A 15,340-nucleotide genomic window follows, 5' to 3' on the forward strand; every position below is an offset into this window, starting at 1 on the left:
AGGTGACAAAAAAAACCTTACCTGAACCATGAAAAGGAAAAAATCTAATTCTTTTCTAGTCCTTTATGTTTGAAAGATTCCCAGATCTTTTGTATTAAAGGTTCTTGTAATCACTGAAAACAAGACTAAAATAATTTAAATTAAAAAATCTCTTTGACCAGAAATAGCCTGTTTTTGAGTTATTTTCAAGACTCTCTTTTTAAAACTTCCGACAGTACTCAAAGCATATAATGAAGTCTTCTACAGAATATTTGCAATACTGGGCATCAACTTGGAAAACACTCAGTGTGTTATGCAAAATCTGCTCTGGTCGCTGGGCCATTGGTTAGAAAGCACAAAATATGGCAGTGATAGATTATCTTAACCTTTTCAGTTTAAACACTGTTGGTTCAAATCAAAGGTTCTCAAATCAATGAAGTTTGAAATACAAGGTAAAAATAGGAACTGTTATTTGAATTATGCATTGTGTATATTTTAAGTTAAATGCCATTGGCAAATCTCTCAGATATTTAATCGTGTGCAATCTGGGAAACACAAATATTTAATTTCACACTTTCATGTGTTCTTTTTTTCTTCCATCTTCTATAAAACTGAGCCCCACAAATGGGAAGCTTACCTCTCATACTACATTGTCAGTTTTTCTCAGCACATTTTCGTGGATTACATTTTTTCATAAACTCTTGGTAGATCACAACTTGTCCTTAAGGAAAAACTTTAGGGTTCTAGGGCTGTTGGTGGTAGTATCCTCCCCCCATCCCTTTCCTAATTGAATCAAAGAATGTCTACTAATTCAATATCACAACTATATTTTATTAAAAATCTATAGATGTTTGAGAGAAATGCAAACAAGTAATACTTCAAAACTTCCTTCTCACCCACCTAGCCTAACTTTGTAAAATTTGCTTCCTAACTCGCATCTCTGAAATCTTACGCATTTGCATTATAATGCATTTAAGATGAATACTTAACAGCGCCGAGGAGACTCGGATTTCATGCTGTATTTCCCTGTAGTAACAGGTGACATGATAACACTATTATGTAGAATCCAAGTCTACAGCTACACGTGAAAATCGTTCCTATTCTGTTTGGAAACAAATGATCAATCAGCCTCCAGTGATCAATCGCTCACCCCCCCCCCCCCCCCCCGCCCCAGGCTGCCCGTCAGCTCGGGTTCGCACCCGGTAGAGGCAGGGAGAAAATTCCGCGGAAGGGGACGGGGAACCCAAACTTTGCAAAAGCACCTTGTGCTGTGTCTAAGACTTCGCAGCAACTCCTAGGCTACGCGGGGCTGGGGTTCTGGATTTGGGGCCAGGCGGAGGGCAAAGGATGATTTCACTTCGCCAGTACACTGGAGTGCCTTTCAATCCGAATTGTGAATTTGTTTTTCTTTCTCATCTGTAGAACGAGGAGCCAGCAAAGTGAGCCCTGACGATGTGCATGTGTGTTGTAACGCATAAAACAGGAGGCAAAGTGAGTCCCACCCCAGCACCCCGGGGCAGGGGACACTATCCCAGCCCAGGCGGGACTACTCACCGCTGCTGGTAGGAGGTGATGCCCTGGACGTTCTGCGGGGTGCCGTTGGCCGCGGCGCCGGCCCTCCCCATGCCCGCGCCGGCCGGCACCCCCGCGGCCGCCCCGCCGGCCGCCGCGGCCGTCACCTGCACGCTGAAATCCGGAAAGATTCGGATCATCGCGGCGGCTTCGGCCCCCAGGCGCGGCGGCTCTGGGCGAGAGCTGGCGGGGGCTCGGGTTTGGGCTCCGGCGGCGGCAGCAGCAGCAGGGCGAGCAGCGGCGGCGGCAGCAGCGGAGCCAGGCACCAGCCTGCAATCCCATTAGTGAGCCGCGGCCACTGTGCGCGGCGGAGAGGCGCTTTGATGTGCGCGCAGCGGGCTGGGGTGGGGGGACCGCAAGCGCTAGGAGGAGGTGCGGGGGGCGTGCGAGGGACTTGCAAACAGCAAAACGTGTCAGGGTGGGGCCTTTTTTCCCTTTTGGGGGGCGGCGGTGCTCCCCCCTCTTTCCAGGATGTTGCTCTCACTGGCTGCTCCGGCTGCGCGGCGCGAGCCCAGCTGAGAGAAGAAGGGGAGGGGTGGCGGAGGAAGGATGCACCGGGAGGCTTGGCGAGGACTTGGCCGGTGCAAGGGAATGACGGGCAGCGGAGGGTGCCTTTCTTCCCGCCCCCTCTACACACACACACACACACACACACACACACACACACACACACACACACCGCGCACTTCCGACCCAAAGTGCAAGACTGAGGCGCGCGCTCTCCCTTCTTTTCTCTAGAGAAATAACCACCATACAAGCAGGCTCGCGCCTCCCGCGGCTTCCAGCAACCTGGACTTCAGCCCGCGTGTGCAGGAATGGGGGCTCAGAGCTTCCCCTCCCACCCGGGACCCCTCTCTGCCAGTCTTCTGCACACCAGGCAGTGCGGGGGTTGCCAACTGCAAGTTGGACTACTGGAGAACTTGATGCTTTTGAGAAGGGATGGTGTGCAAAGGAGAATGGGGGGGAGGGGGGTCGGGCGGAGAAGGCGCTTTTGTGCAATGGAGAGTTTGTTCCCTTTATAAGAAGGGACTCTCCTCGCTCCTGGTGGGCGGGCAGGTTAGTCTTGGACAAACTTGTGAACTGGAGACTGTAGGTCCATGCAGAGAGATCCGGGTGTGCCCCCCGATGACCCATCTCTATACCCCCTTTTCAAACGTTGAAACGAATAAATTAGCAGCCACAGCTGAGGCGAACTCTGCAAATTCCAACCACCAGGGAAACAAAAAGAGAAAACACGTGCATTTATTTCCTCGTGTCTCCCAGTTACTTCTTTGCATTGTTACATTGGTATTTCTTTAGGGGATGATGAGGGATGCTTACGATTTGGGCGCGCCTTTTTAATGACAACTTGCACTTCTTCTCGCCCTACTCGTGGGTGGGGGCGGCGGGAGTGGATCGTTTCCCCCACCCCCTGCCCAGGACCCCCTGTTGCCCCACTTCCTCCCTCTTTCTTCCGGCTTGCGAGCCGGGACGGGAGTTGCGGGGCAGAGGCGCAGCCCCTGAGCGACGCGGGGCTCCGTAGGGCTCCCCTCCTCTTGCACGCTCCCACCCGCGACCCACTATGCTGTTGCTGATGTGGATTTCCCCAGCTCGTTCTCTCCTTTCCTCTCCCCGCGCGCCGAGGCCCTGGCCCGGCAGCCGGGTGACGAGTAGCCGCCGCGCCCGCCGCACGAACCCAAGTTGGGCTCGGCGGAGCGTGGTGACCGCGGCCGCGCCGCCCCGGCCCTCGGCCAATAGCGCCTCGGCGGGCGAGACACCTGCTTAACCCTTTGAGCCTGGGGCGCAACCGGCCGGCGGGGACCCAGAGGGGCAGGGCCGATTGGCCAGAAGTTGCCAAGGCCGTGAGCGGCAGAGACCGCTCAGCCTAGCGTTCCCGCACGAGGTCTAGGGGCCAGACGCCTGCCCTCGCGGCAGAGCTGGACGCCCCCTTCCACCCTCCTGCCTCTCGGGAAGCAGCCGAGCGGCACAAAGGCCGGTCCGCGCCGGGGCTGCGTCCCGCGCCTGCCTAGGCAATCTCTGCACTCCCCTAACCCGAGTCAGTTTCCGGAGGAGCCTCCCGCGCCCGGCAGCCGCAGGGAGACAGAGGGAGGGAGCCCCAGCTCTCGCTGGCCGGGCCCACGGCGCAGCTGCGTTTCCATTTTCCTCTCAAAGAAAATGCTTTGGACGGCAGATAATACCAGGAGATATGAAACTGCTTCGTCCCCCACATGTTGCACGTAAAAAGAATCGTAATGAGCATCTGTGGCGTGTGCTAGGGATCCCACGAGTTAGTTGAAGACCTAACCGAGGTCCTGACTCCTTCTCTCCTGGGAAGGAGTCATTTTCTAGTTTAGCGGCGTTTCATTCGGAGATACTTATTTTTCAAAGGCCAAACTCAAGGTCTTAGAACGGGGTGAGGGGTGGCTGTTGAGAGAGTGGAGGGTCTGAGTAGATGGAAAGCCGCCTTGTAAGGATCTGGTCACAGATGGGGGTCCCTGTCCCACACAGAGCACCGCCGCCAGGCGATGCGGGTTGACTTGGGTCTCTGCGCCCTCTCCTCCCCACCTCTCATCCACAGGGCCGATCTGAAGAGAGAGATCTCAAATACCATCCGTTGACTCTAAAGCTGGCTTTCCAGTTGAAATAAATAGTTGCATGGCAATTCTCGAGAGGTCAGGAATGTGTTTTAGGGGTTTGGAAAAGTTCTCCTCTGACTGCATATATCAAGGCCGGCAGTACTATAGGCCAAAGGAAGCCAAGTAAATGGCTGATGAATGAGGCTAAAAATGAACCCAGATCCAGGCAGTGGCTTTCTATAAAACAGCATTTGTCTGAATTTTTGGCCCATTGTGGGGTGGTGCTGTGCTTGCCACCTGATATCTAGGTCAAACTGTTGATGGAGGCTTCCAGCAAACGGCTCCAGCTTCCATATGTACTTTGACTCCAGTAGCATAATGCAATATTCCAAGCTAGGTCCGGTTGATCCAGAGGGAGTTCCAATGTGCCAAATGATGCCAAAGAGGGGAAACTCTCTTTGGCCAAAAGAGCAGAATTTTTAGAAAATTACTTTCCCTTTTAAAGCCTTTCTGCACAACCAACAGGGAGTTATATTTGTAGACAATATCACAGTTCTTTGTTTCAGTACAATTCTATGGATAAAAAAGACCAGCGATTATATTTTATTGACTACTTATTTTACAGAATAATTGGTCTGGAAACACGTGGCCCTGCTTTGCTTCCCTTCTGGAGGGCAAGTTTTTCTTGGAAGCTTAAAGGGCAAAATTGTCCCAATAGAAAGAATATGTGAGATCTGTTGTTAGACATTAAGACTAGATATGCTGAAGCTCTTTCAATTATACTTTATATTATTAAAAGAGAGTTTAATGAGCACATTCAACTTCAAAGTTCCAAGCTGTCAACCCCATATTTAAGAGATTTAATATAGCTCCTGCCCTCCAGAAACTTTTTTCCTAAAATAGAAATACACAGAATACTCAAAGAAGACTTACACCGTAGGTTACCTTAGAATGACTATAAACATGTTTCAGTATTTTGTCCTTACATGTAATTCCAGAAGTTTGGTTTGCATGCATGAGAGACAAAGTCCTTATTGGATCCACTTATCTGCATGTTCATTAAGGACCTTAAGCAAAATATAAGTTTATTGGCTCATTAGTAATTCAGATTTCCTTACTCTTTCAGTTAAAATCTTTACATGCTGGCAGCTGTTTTGAAATATTTTGAAAGTTGCTTTGGCACTCATCCAATAAAAAGGGCGCCAGTTAGCATTAACTTGTACACTTCCTCATCCTGTATTCTCCCCACGAAAATCTACATATTAGTGTATGGAGAGATCTAGAAAGAATTTTATGATGTTTTAACCCTCAATACATGCATATGATATACATACAGCTACCACAATTACATATTTACATCTTCATCCTTGTTGTCAGTGTACAACTATGACTTTTGCTCATATGATAAAAATATATATTGTCTGGAAATTCATTTCCATATACTTAAATGGTTTGACTTTGAATTTTCACTACTGGCTGTTAGAAGCTACCAATGACAGGTAGGAAAGAGGAACTACAGAGCTTGATTGTATCTCATTTTTGCTTTACTTTGGCCAGATATTTAAGAGGAAAATAAAACAGTACGTAGAGATCAGGATAATATAAAGCAAAACAAAATAAACAGAATGGAAATACTATATGTAATGAATAAGGTAAGAGATGTTTTACTATGCAAGGTTGAGTGTTTTATGAAAGTGATCATGTTGCAATGAGAGATTTTTTCTATTAAAAAAAGAAAACCCTCATGTGATAATTTACAACAATCTGTGAGATGTGTCTTCATTGTAGGAAGAGCCATGCGCTAAAATTAAGATCCCTCCATACTGTGGGAAAGAGATTTTACATTCTGTAGAGGGGTTAAATATTTGATTTAAACAATTTTCCGTCTTTGCTCCTCAATCCAAACTGAATTCAAGCTCTTACTGCTAAATTTGCCATGTTATTAATATGTCCCCTAGTCCGTTCAAAAGGAAGACCATAATGTCAGGGGAGAAAAAAAGTAACATAAACTTAGCAATATATACTTTCTTGATATTCCAGAAGAGAAACTAAGGAATTAAGAGAGAATATCTAATAAATCATTATTTATAATATATATATGTTCATATATAATATATACGGAGAGTACTGAGGATTTTTCACATTAATACTACCTATATCAAATACTGAATATCTCATGCTATTATGCTAAACTAATTCTCAGAGGACTTTATAAATATATAGCTAGAAAGAGAAGAGATTTAGTTAGAGGAAATCCTTTAGCTATTTTTTAAAGTCAGCAGCAGGCAATAGGGGAGGAGGAATTGTTTTTTGTTTTTTGTTTTTAAATAGGGGCGCCTGGGTGGCTCAGTCGTTAAGCCTTCAGCTCAGATCATGATCCCAGAGTCCTGGGATCGAGCCCCGCATCAGGCCCCGCATCAGCCCCGCATCAGGCTCCCGGCTCCACGGGAAGCCTGCCTCTCTCTCTCCTACACCCTCTGCTTGTGTTCCCTCCCTCCTTGATGTGCCTCTCTTCATCAAATAAAATCTTTTTAAAAAAATTAGTGAGAGAAAGGGTCTCAAATCCGTATTTTTTTTTTTAGTTACAATATTCACACATCGTGGCACCTATTATTCCAAAGCATCTGCCAATCAATTGACTCTAACTAAAGCTAAATTTAGACTTAAATGCAAAATAACCAGGTACTCTCAACATATACAAAAGCCTAATTTGTCTTTAGACAACAATCTTAAAATTTACTTTTATTTTTTTTTATGATTGTGCGTTTGATTTTGGAGTTGAAATATTTCTAATTTTTAGGAGACAATTTAAAATTTAAAAACCAGTGATCATACAGGAGTTACAAATGTTGGTTCTAGTTGTTTCTATTACTTTCAGCATGATTAGAACTTTCACAAAGTCACAAAGTGTGAGTTGGTACTTGTACCACAGATCCAGTGACCCATGCACTTTTTTTATTCCAGTGAAAATTATACCTAGTGCCAACTGGAAATTTCATTTCTGTTTGACTTGGTTCCTTCAGGTAGGCATATATATATATAGCCAATGGAGTCTTTTCTTCACTGAATTTTTTTTTGGTGAATTTTAAAATTATTAACTCAGTGACTGGTTGTTTGAAGGAGTGACTAATTGTTTTGGATTAATTTTTTTTTCAAGATGAAAACAACCATTCCAGATGAGTTTTTGCTTGAATTTTTCATTTTCTGCAGGATAGGACATTTTATAAACCTAATCACACAGCAAATCATAGGAATGGTTTTATTATGCTCCATGCTGAGTCAACCATACTGTTTCTATTAAACTGTTATGTCTCTTCACTTAGAGGAGTGATTCTCAAACTTTAGCATGCATCAGAATCACAAGAAGGGCTTATTAAAACACAGATTTCTGGGCCTTACCTTTACAGGATCTTATCCAATAAGGGAGGGTGGTGCTGCTAAATATTTGCATTTCTAACAAATTCCTAGGTCATACTGATGTAGTTGGTCCATGCATCATATTTGAGAAGCACTTACCTGCAATGTTTATCATAGAAGGTTGGGACGGGAGATCTAGATTCTGATTCTGATGCTACACACTGATTGAATGGTCAAGGGCAAGTTATTTAAACTTTGAGCTTCCACAACCTAACCTGGTATTAATTCAGCCCAGCAAAAATGCATTTATCCTGTGTGGTGGGAATTCAGACACAGTTCCTTCCTGAGAGAGCAGAAGTTTATTAGCAGAAGTAAATATATAAAGAAATAAATTGCAACAAAGTATCTTAAAGGCAACACTAGATTCCTGTGAAAAGCACAAAAGTGGCATGGAGGGTTAGGAGCTGAACCAAATGAAAGAATAATAAAACATGGTCAGGAGCTTGGGGTGAGAATCAGGCACTCTGGGTTTGAATACAACTCTACCTTTTACAAGCTGAGTGACGTTAGGCAATTTGTTTATTTCTCCCAAACCTCAGGTGCTTCTTTTGGAAAACTAGTGATATGGTTCTCAAAGGATTGTTATAGGGATTAATTGATATAAAGTGTGTAAAATACTTAGGACAGTGCCTGACTTATGTTAATTATTCAGTGAAAAGTAGTCATCAACATAAGAACAATCTCTAAATTATCTTCCAAGATCTCTTCCTTGGAGGCGGGAAATGTCCTGCTAATTACCCACGTAAGTTATGCAATATTTACATGTTCTATTTATGAATGCTGACAAATCTAAAGCGTTATTTATTTTAAACTCTAGGACAGACACTATACCTGCAATTATGAGTGATTAAATTTTTTTGAATGCTGACAAGTCTAAAGCGTTATTTATTTTAAACTCTAGGACAGACAATATACCTGCAATTATGAGTGGTTAAACTTTTTTTATCAAAATCAAGAAAGGAACATAAAAATACTTCAAGTGTTCCCCAGAGTTTGGTACACTTTTGATAAAACTTAATGTTCTGCTTTACATAAAGGACAGTAGAGTTCTGGCATTAATCATGTGCAAGATACGTAGAGGCATAAAATAAAATAGTTTCACAAGGTGTAAATCCAATACTATTGAAGATTTATCTATTTATTTGAGAGAGAGAGAGCTCACGCCAGCAGGGTGGGTATAGAGGGAGAGGGAGAGGAAAGAATCTCAAGCAGACTCCACGCTCAGCCACCGGGGCTGAATCACTGAGATCATGACCTGAGCCAAAATCAAGAGTCAGAGGCTTAACCAACTAAACCAGCCAGGTGACCCATCAGGTCATTTAAAAATGATTTAAAAAAAGATAAACCCATTACATGTTAATGTAAATAACATTTTTAATTAAAAATTAACTATTTCTTCCAAAATAACAAAAAAAAGAGTGATACTATTTTATATTTTTGGTTTTTTTTCAAATATCTGGCTTAGTGTAAGACAGTCAGAGTCCCATATCTCGTCTGCATTCAATCTATTATAGTACGTGGTTTTGATTAAAGTATGTGAAGAAAATTCAGTTCACACAGAGATGTGTGTGATTACTAAAGAATTAATAATTATGGATAGTCTTCTTTCTTATTACACCAACACTCAAGTAGTAATTTCTTAAAATTTAGCTGTAATGTTGAATCTGGAATTATATTAAGAAGTTTTTTATACTCTAATCATTGAAATCCATTGGACTACAAATTTTTTTGGCACATGCATGACTGTATCATCAAGCACTGATAATTTTTAAAACACTTCAACTGTATTATGCAAATCTTCCAAGTGTTAACACATTTCATTGCACAATATCAAAAAAATCACATTTATTAAGATCACTACCAAACTGATCGGTAAAGTGTTTACATACTGGGAAGCTGTCAAGCTCACAATAGCAAATACAAGTTTCCTAAATACTAATTTTCACTTGGAATATCAAATATTATTATTGGCAACCAAATACCATCAGTTGTACCTTCAAAGTGATAGATGGCATTTTATTCATTTTCAAGAAAATGTCTGCTAAATACCACATCTGAATAACCATTGTGTGTCACTTATTCTTTCAAGTATAAATTGTGCTCCATGAAAAAAATAGCTAGTTCAGCTCGTAACTCAAGGAATGGCACAAATTTTTTTTTTTTGAGAGAGACATAAATTTGCAGCAGAAGTGCTTTATGTGTACTTCCCATTTCATTGGAAAGAATGTTTTAAAGATATGTGTTTAAGGGTGCAGACTGAATAAAGTTAATGATTCTTACTGCTTCATCAAGGACATTCTTCAATGATACTGGCAGCATTTGACTGTAAACGTGTGGCACAGAAGAACACAATGACTACTAGTACAGCTTGGTGCAGTGGTCTTGATTCATGCTAACACCATTTTACTCACCATTGCTTTGCACCATCAATTCAGATGCCCACAGTGAAGAAGGCAAATAGCGTCTTAGTATTATTGTAAAATAGTGTGACCTCATGGATACCCCAAAAAGGTCCTCAACCTACACTTTGAGGACAACTGCCTTAATAGTAAGCAGGTCTCAAGTTGTAGTTATTATGACCGATAAATAAAAGGAAAAGATTAAACTCTCCATTTGCTGTATTTTTTTTTAAGAGAAAATACACTTTGCAGTTATGTGTTGCTTTGCTATCAAATCATGAATGGATTATTATGAATATATTAGAATTTTGATTTTGAATAGAACTCAGAAATAGGTACTCTGTTTTCTTATACTGTCATCCAGGAAGCGGGCACAGTTTGGAGCAAAGCAATTCAAATACTTAATGATGAAGATCTGGGACCAGGAAATTAATTCTTCCTCTATCCTCCAAAAAAAAAAAAAAAAAAAGAATGAGAAAACAAAAACCAGAATGACACTCCAGAAGGATGGAAAGATGAAAAACAAAAGGAGCTAGATGAAGTTCCATAGCAGAAAGATGTTTTCCATTATACAGAAACTGAAAAGGACCACTTGTGGAGGTACTAAGCTTCCCTTACTTGGAAGTATTTTAGCAGAACAAGATGACCACCTTCTAAGAATTCAGATGAAGAAATTTTTCACTAGGGGTCTGTTGGAGTCAATGTCCCTTAATTTCATAATTTTTATAGATATAATCTTTAATTATATTATCTCTATACCATAAGCAAAACATCATAATACTGTTTTCTGAGTGTTGTACAATCTTTCTAACATGGTTTACACAGGCAATCACAAATATTTTATTTATTGTTTATCATTATTCTTTATTCTTTATCATTATTCAAAGTCTTCTTCAAAATGAAAAAACTGAGTTATTGTGAAAATCAGCTTCATTTTATCAAAACCCCCAATCCAGAAAACAAAAGGAAAAAAAATCTGTAATTTAAGTATTTACAGTAATTAATTTTGTTTAAGTACCCTGGACAGCTGCTCAAGATACAGACCAAGTGGGAGGAGGTAACTGAACTTTTGGAAGTTAAATCACTACTTGTTATTAGTGATTCATAATCAAAGGTATATCTCAAAGAGATGATAAACTACTGAAGAATTAATCATTTAATATATAATTTAAAATAATCTTGTTCAAGAATTGTATCTCCACTGTCAGATATATATTTGATGAAAGTTCCAGAAGAAGTAGCTTCTTTTTTTTTTTTTTTAATTTTTATTGTTATGTTAATCACCATATATTACATCATTAGTTTTTGGTGCAGTGTTCCATGATTCATTGTTTGTTCATAACACCCAGTGCTCCATGCAGAACGTGCCCTCCTCAATACCCATCACCAGGCTAACCCATCCCCCTACCCCCCTCCCCTCTAGAACCCTCAGTTTCTTTTTCAGAGTCCATCATCTCTCATGGTTCGTCTCCCCCTCTGACATACTCCCCTTTTCTTCCTCTTCTGTTATCTTCTTCTTTTTCTTTTTTCTTAAAATATGTTGCGTTATTTGTTTCAGAAGTACAGATCTGTGATTCAACAGTCTTGCACAATTCACAGCGCTCACCGTAGCACATACCCTCCCCAATATCTATCACCCAGCCACCCCATCCCTCCCACCCCCGACCACTCCAGTAACACTCAGTTTGTTTCCTGAGATTAAGAATTCCTCATATCAGTGAGGTCATGTGATACATGTCTTTCTCTGATTGACTTATTTCACTCAGCATAACACCCTCCAGTTCCATCCACGTCGTTGCAAATGGCAAGATCTCATTCCTTTTGATGGCTGCATAATATTCCATTGTGTGGCTGACTTATTTACAGAGACAACTTCCCAGTGTTTGTGCCTCAGAGGAATCAAGAAAGGATGTTACCAGAAATGTTATCTGTGTATCTCTGCCCAAAGCTAAAACACTTAAAACTCTGCTTTAATTTTACTTATTTTGACTGAGATATCATCCCTCCTAAAAAGTGATTTGTGTGGTCAAAGCCAAAGAAAACTACAGATTTGAGGAAGATTCACTAACAGTTTATATGAGGGAAAACATCTAAGCCAATTGTTCAAATTTGAAAGTTTTGCCAATCTTATTTAGTTTTATTTTGGAGAATGATACAAAGTATTTTCACATGGAAATTGCCTTGTTGCCAAAGATCTTGGCATATTATGATTTCCTCATCTTTTTTTCTAAAAAAAAAAAATGAACATTACAGAAGTAAAATAAACTGTATATGAAAACACTTCAGTTTGTACAACAAAAACTAAAGTTAATAATTGCTTATATCAGGTAGAAGTATTTCTCTCTCACGTAAACATTTGGAAGTAGGTAGTCCAAGATAGATGTACCCGAATTGTCATGCAGGGACCTGGGCTCCTTCCATCTTGTTTCTCTACCATGCCAGTGCTGTCCAAGATGATCAGTTACCAAATCTACATTGTATACAGCAGGACAGAAGTACTGGAATTAAAGGAGAGAAGGGTATGGATCTTCCTCTTAAGAACATGCTTTAGAAGTGACACATACTACCCTTACATCTCAGCAAAATTTACTCACATGGCCATGAATGCCTGCGAGATAAATTGGGAAATGAAGTCTATATTATAGAGTCGTGTGGCCAGATAAAAATCAAGAGTTCCATTACTGCAGAAGAAGGAGACAGTCCAACGCAGAAATCCACTTGACATTAGGAGACAAATCCAGAGAAGTAACTCTTGTTTGCAGTTTATGAGGATTAGTTTCGAACAGTATTTATTTGAAACCTACTTAACCACATTCTGAAGTATTCACCAAGGAAGCTGAAATGCATTCTGATTGCCATTGAAGCCAAAGAGAAAGGGATATAGGAATAAAATGTGATTACATTTTTTCTTTTTTTCATGGGAAGATGACACATTTTTAAGAATTCCAGTATAATAAGAAATTTTGTATTGTGAGGTGTAATTTTCATTTGATCCATGGCTTAATAAAACCTAGACAAATGTGCAAATATTGTTTTTTCAATAGCAACGTGATCAACTATTGTTCTTTTGACCCATATTCAGAATATGAGGGAGGGGTATCAAGGATTGAGATTATCCCATCACCATGAGGGACTTCATACTTTGTAGGATTTAGAGGGAACAAGGACTTTAGGGAGTTTCACCCGTACCTTTCATTGAGGGAACAGCTGCAGGCACTCAACAATTTTAAGAATGGGAGAATCTGCTTTTGGTGATCTCAGATATTCTTACCATCTGGTTCTACGCAAAGGCAAGATACGGCTGTAGAATAACTTGCTCCCCCCAACCATTCCCTACTAAGACTCTCTAACTTCCAACTCAAGCTTATTTTGAACTTTTCTCTAAATTTCAAGTTTCTTTTTCATTGTTACCATTTAAAAGTTATAGAGAAACTCAGATAATTAAAAATGGTTTAGAAAGGTCCATATTCTGGAGTATATGCTAAGGGGCAGGAGAGGAAAAACCTGAGTCAGAGCACCTGGATTTTAACATGGCCAAGGATTGGAGGGAAATTACTTAACCTCTCAGGGAAGAGTTGCTTTCATTCATTTCCTCTCATTGATGCATAAATTTATTTCAATACTCCTTGAGCGCCTACTATATGCTGAGTATTCTTTTAAACAGTGGGCCTACAGCAGGATATAAAACAGAGCTGCTGCTAATGGAGCTTTCATTATAGGTAAGAGGAGATAGCAATACATGGGCATCTGTAACAACCGGAAGACCCAACTTCATGGGACTGTTATAAGGATGAATTAAGGCCAACAATAAAGTGGTTAGCCTAGCTCCTGGCATGCAAACATACTTCTAAGTGGGAACTATTATTGATGATATCACATGGATTTGGGAATAGCATGAATCAAAAAATTTGAGTTTGCAGTAATAGTCTAAAATAACATGCCTAGTAGGGCGCCTAAGTGGCTCAGTCATTAAGCATCTGCCTTCGGCTCAGGTCATGATCCCAAGGTCCTGGGATCGAGCCCTGCATCGGGCTCCCTGCTCGGCGGGAAGTCTGCTTCTCCCTCTCCCACTCCCCCTGCTTGTGTTCCCTCTCTCGCTGTCTCTCTCTGTCAAATAAATGAATAAAATCTTAAAAAAAAATAAGTAAGTAAGTAAATAAATAAAATAACATGCCGAGGGGCGCCTGGGTGGCTCAGTCAGTTAAGCATCTGCCTTCAGCTCAGGTCATGATCCCAGGGTCCTGGGATAGAGTCCCACATCGGGCTCCCTGCTCCGTGGGAAGCCTGCCTCTCCCTCTCCCTCTGCTGCTCCCCCTGCTTGTGCGCTCGTGCTCTCTCTCTGTCATACAAATAAATAAAATCTTTTAAAAAATTGTTTTTAATAAATTAAATAAATAAATAAATAAATAAATAAATAACATGCCTAGTCTGCTTTGAAGGTGTTATTCTTGGGGCGCCTGGGTGACATAGTCGGTTAAGCAACTGACTCTTGATTTCAGCTCACATCACGATCCTAGGGTACAGGGATTCAGCCCTGTCTTGGGCTCCCTTCTCAGTGGACAGTCTGCTGGAGATTCTCTCTCTCTCCCTCTGCCCCTCTGTGCGTGTTCTCCCTGCTTCTCTCTCTCAAATCAATCAATCTTAGGAAGGTATTGATCCTATTTTCTCATTTTTATTTGGTTAAAAATATTTCTGTAATAGCTAATGAAAAATAACCCCAAATTAAAATATTTTGTACCCCTCCTTTTTTATTTCTTTGATTGGTCAGAGTAAAATGTATTTTTTAAAAAATTACCACCAAAAAACTAAATGTTTTTTGTGTTAAATGTGTTAAAATGGATAAAGAAATGAAAATGAAAAATGAATATTTCTTGATTATGTGCTGCTAGTTGGACACTGTTTGACATTCCACACACACACTTTCTTTGAACCCGTGCAACAATCCTATAAAGTACCTCTTATTAGCCCCAGGTTTATAGATGGAGAAACTTCTAAATTTCAACAAACTCCAGTAAATACTTGAGACAGCTAAAGGAAAGGGCAACGAAAATAGCTTATGGTTTTCAGTTGCCAGTTATCTTACAAATAATTGGCCACAAGCATTTTTCCTGTAAGACACAAAGGAACGTATTGTCACCAAGGAGACTGAGAAAATAAATGACAATTTTTATGTTACTAATTCATTGTCCTAAAATATACCAGGATTTTTTCCTTTTCCTATTAAATTCACTTAGTTATAATTTAAAACAGTTATAACATTTCAATTCAACTAGGAATGCTCATAGGTATTTTAAGAGTTTTTTTTTTCTATTGGGTAATATAAAGATGGTATAGATTGAGAATTCTCTAGGTGCATTCCGAGACAATCATCATCATCATAGAAACTGGTTAGAAAGGCAAATCCTCAAGCCCCACCTA

At 40.9% G+C, this 15,340-nt stretch overlaps 1 protein-coding gene across 1 annotated transcript in view; it reads right to left on the reverse strand.

Annotated features, from left to right (window-relative positions):
* The window catches only part of NPAS3 (neuronal PAS domain protein 3), an 841,130-nt gene extending 839,144 nt beyond the window's left edge, over positions 1–1,986 (reverse strand). The window contains 1 exon segment of the mRNA XM_035728203.1: positions 1,534–1,986. Within this exon segment, the coding sequence (XP_035584096.1) occupies positions 1,534–1,691 (158 nt within the window). The 5' untranslated portion in view covers positions 1,692–1,986.
* Between the last annotated feature and the right edge of the window lie 13,354 nt (positions 1,987–15,340).

The sequence above is a fragment of the Zalophus californianus genome, chromosome 6 (assembly GCF_009762305.2).
Source record: "Zalophus californianus isolate mZalCal1 chromosome 6, mZalCal1.pri.v2, whole genome shotgun sequence".
NCBI lineage: Eukaryota > Metazoa > Chordata > Mammalia > Carnivora > Otariidae > Zalophus > Zalophus californianus.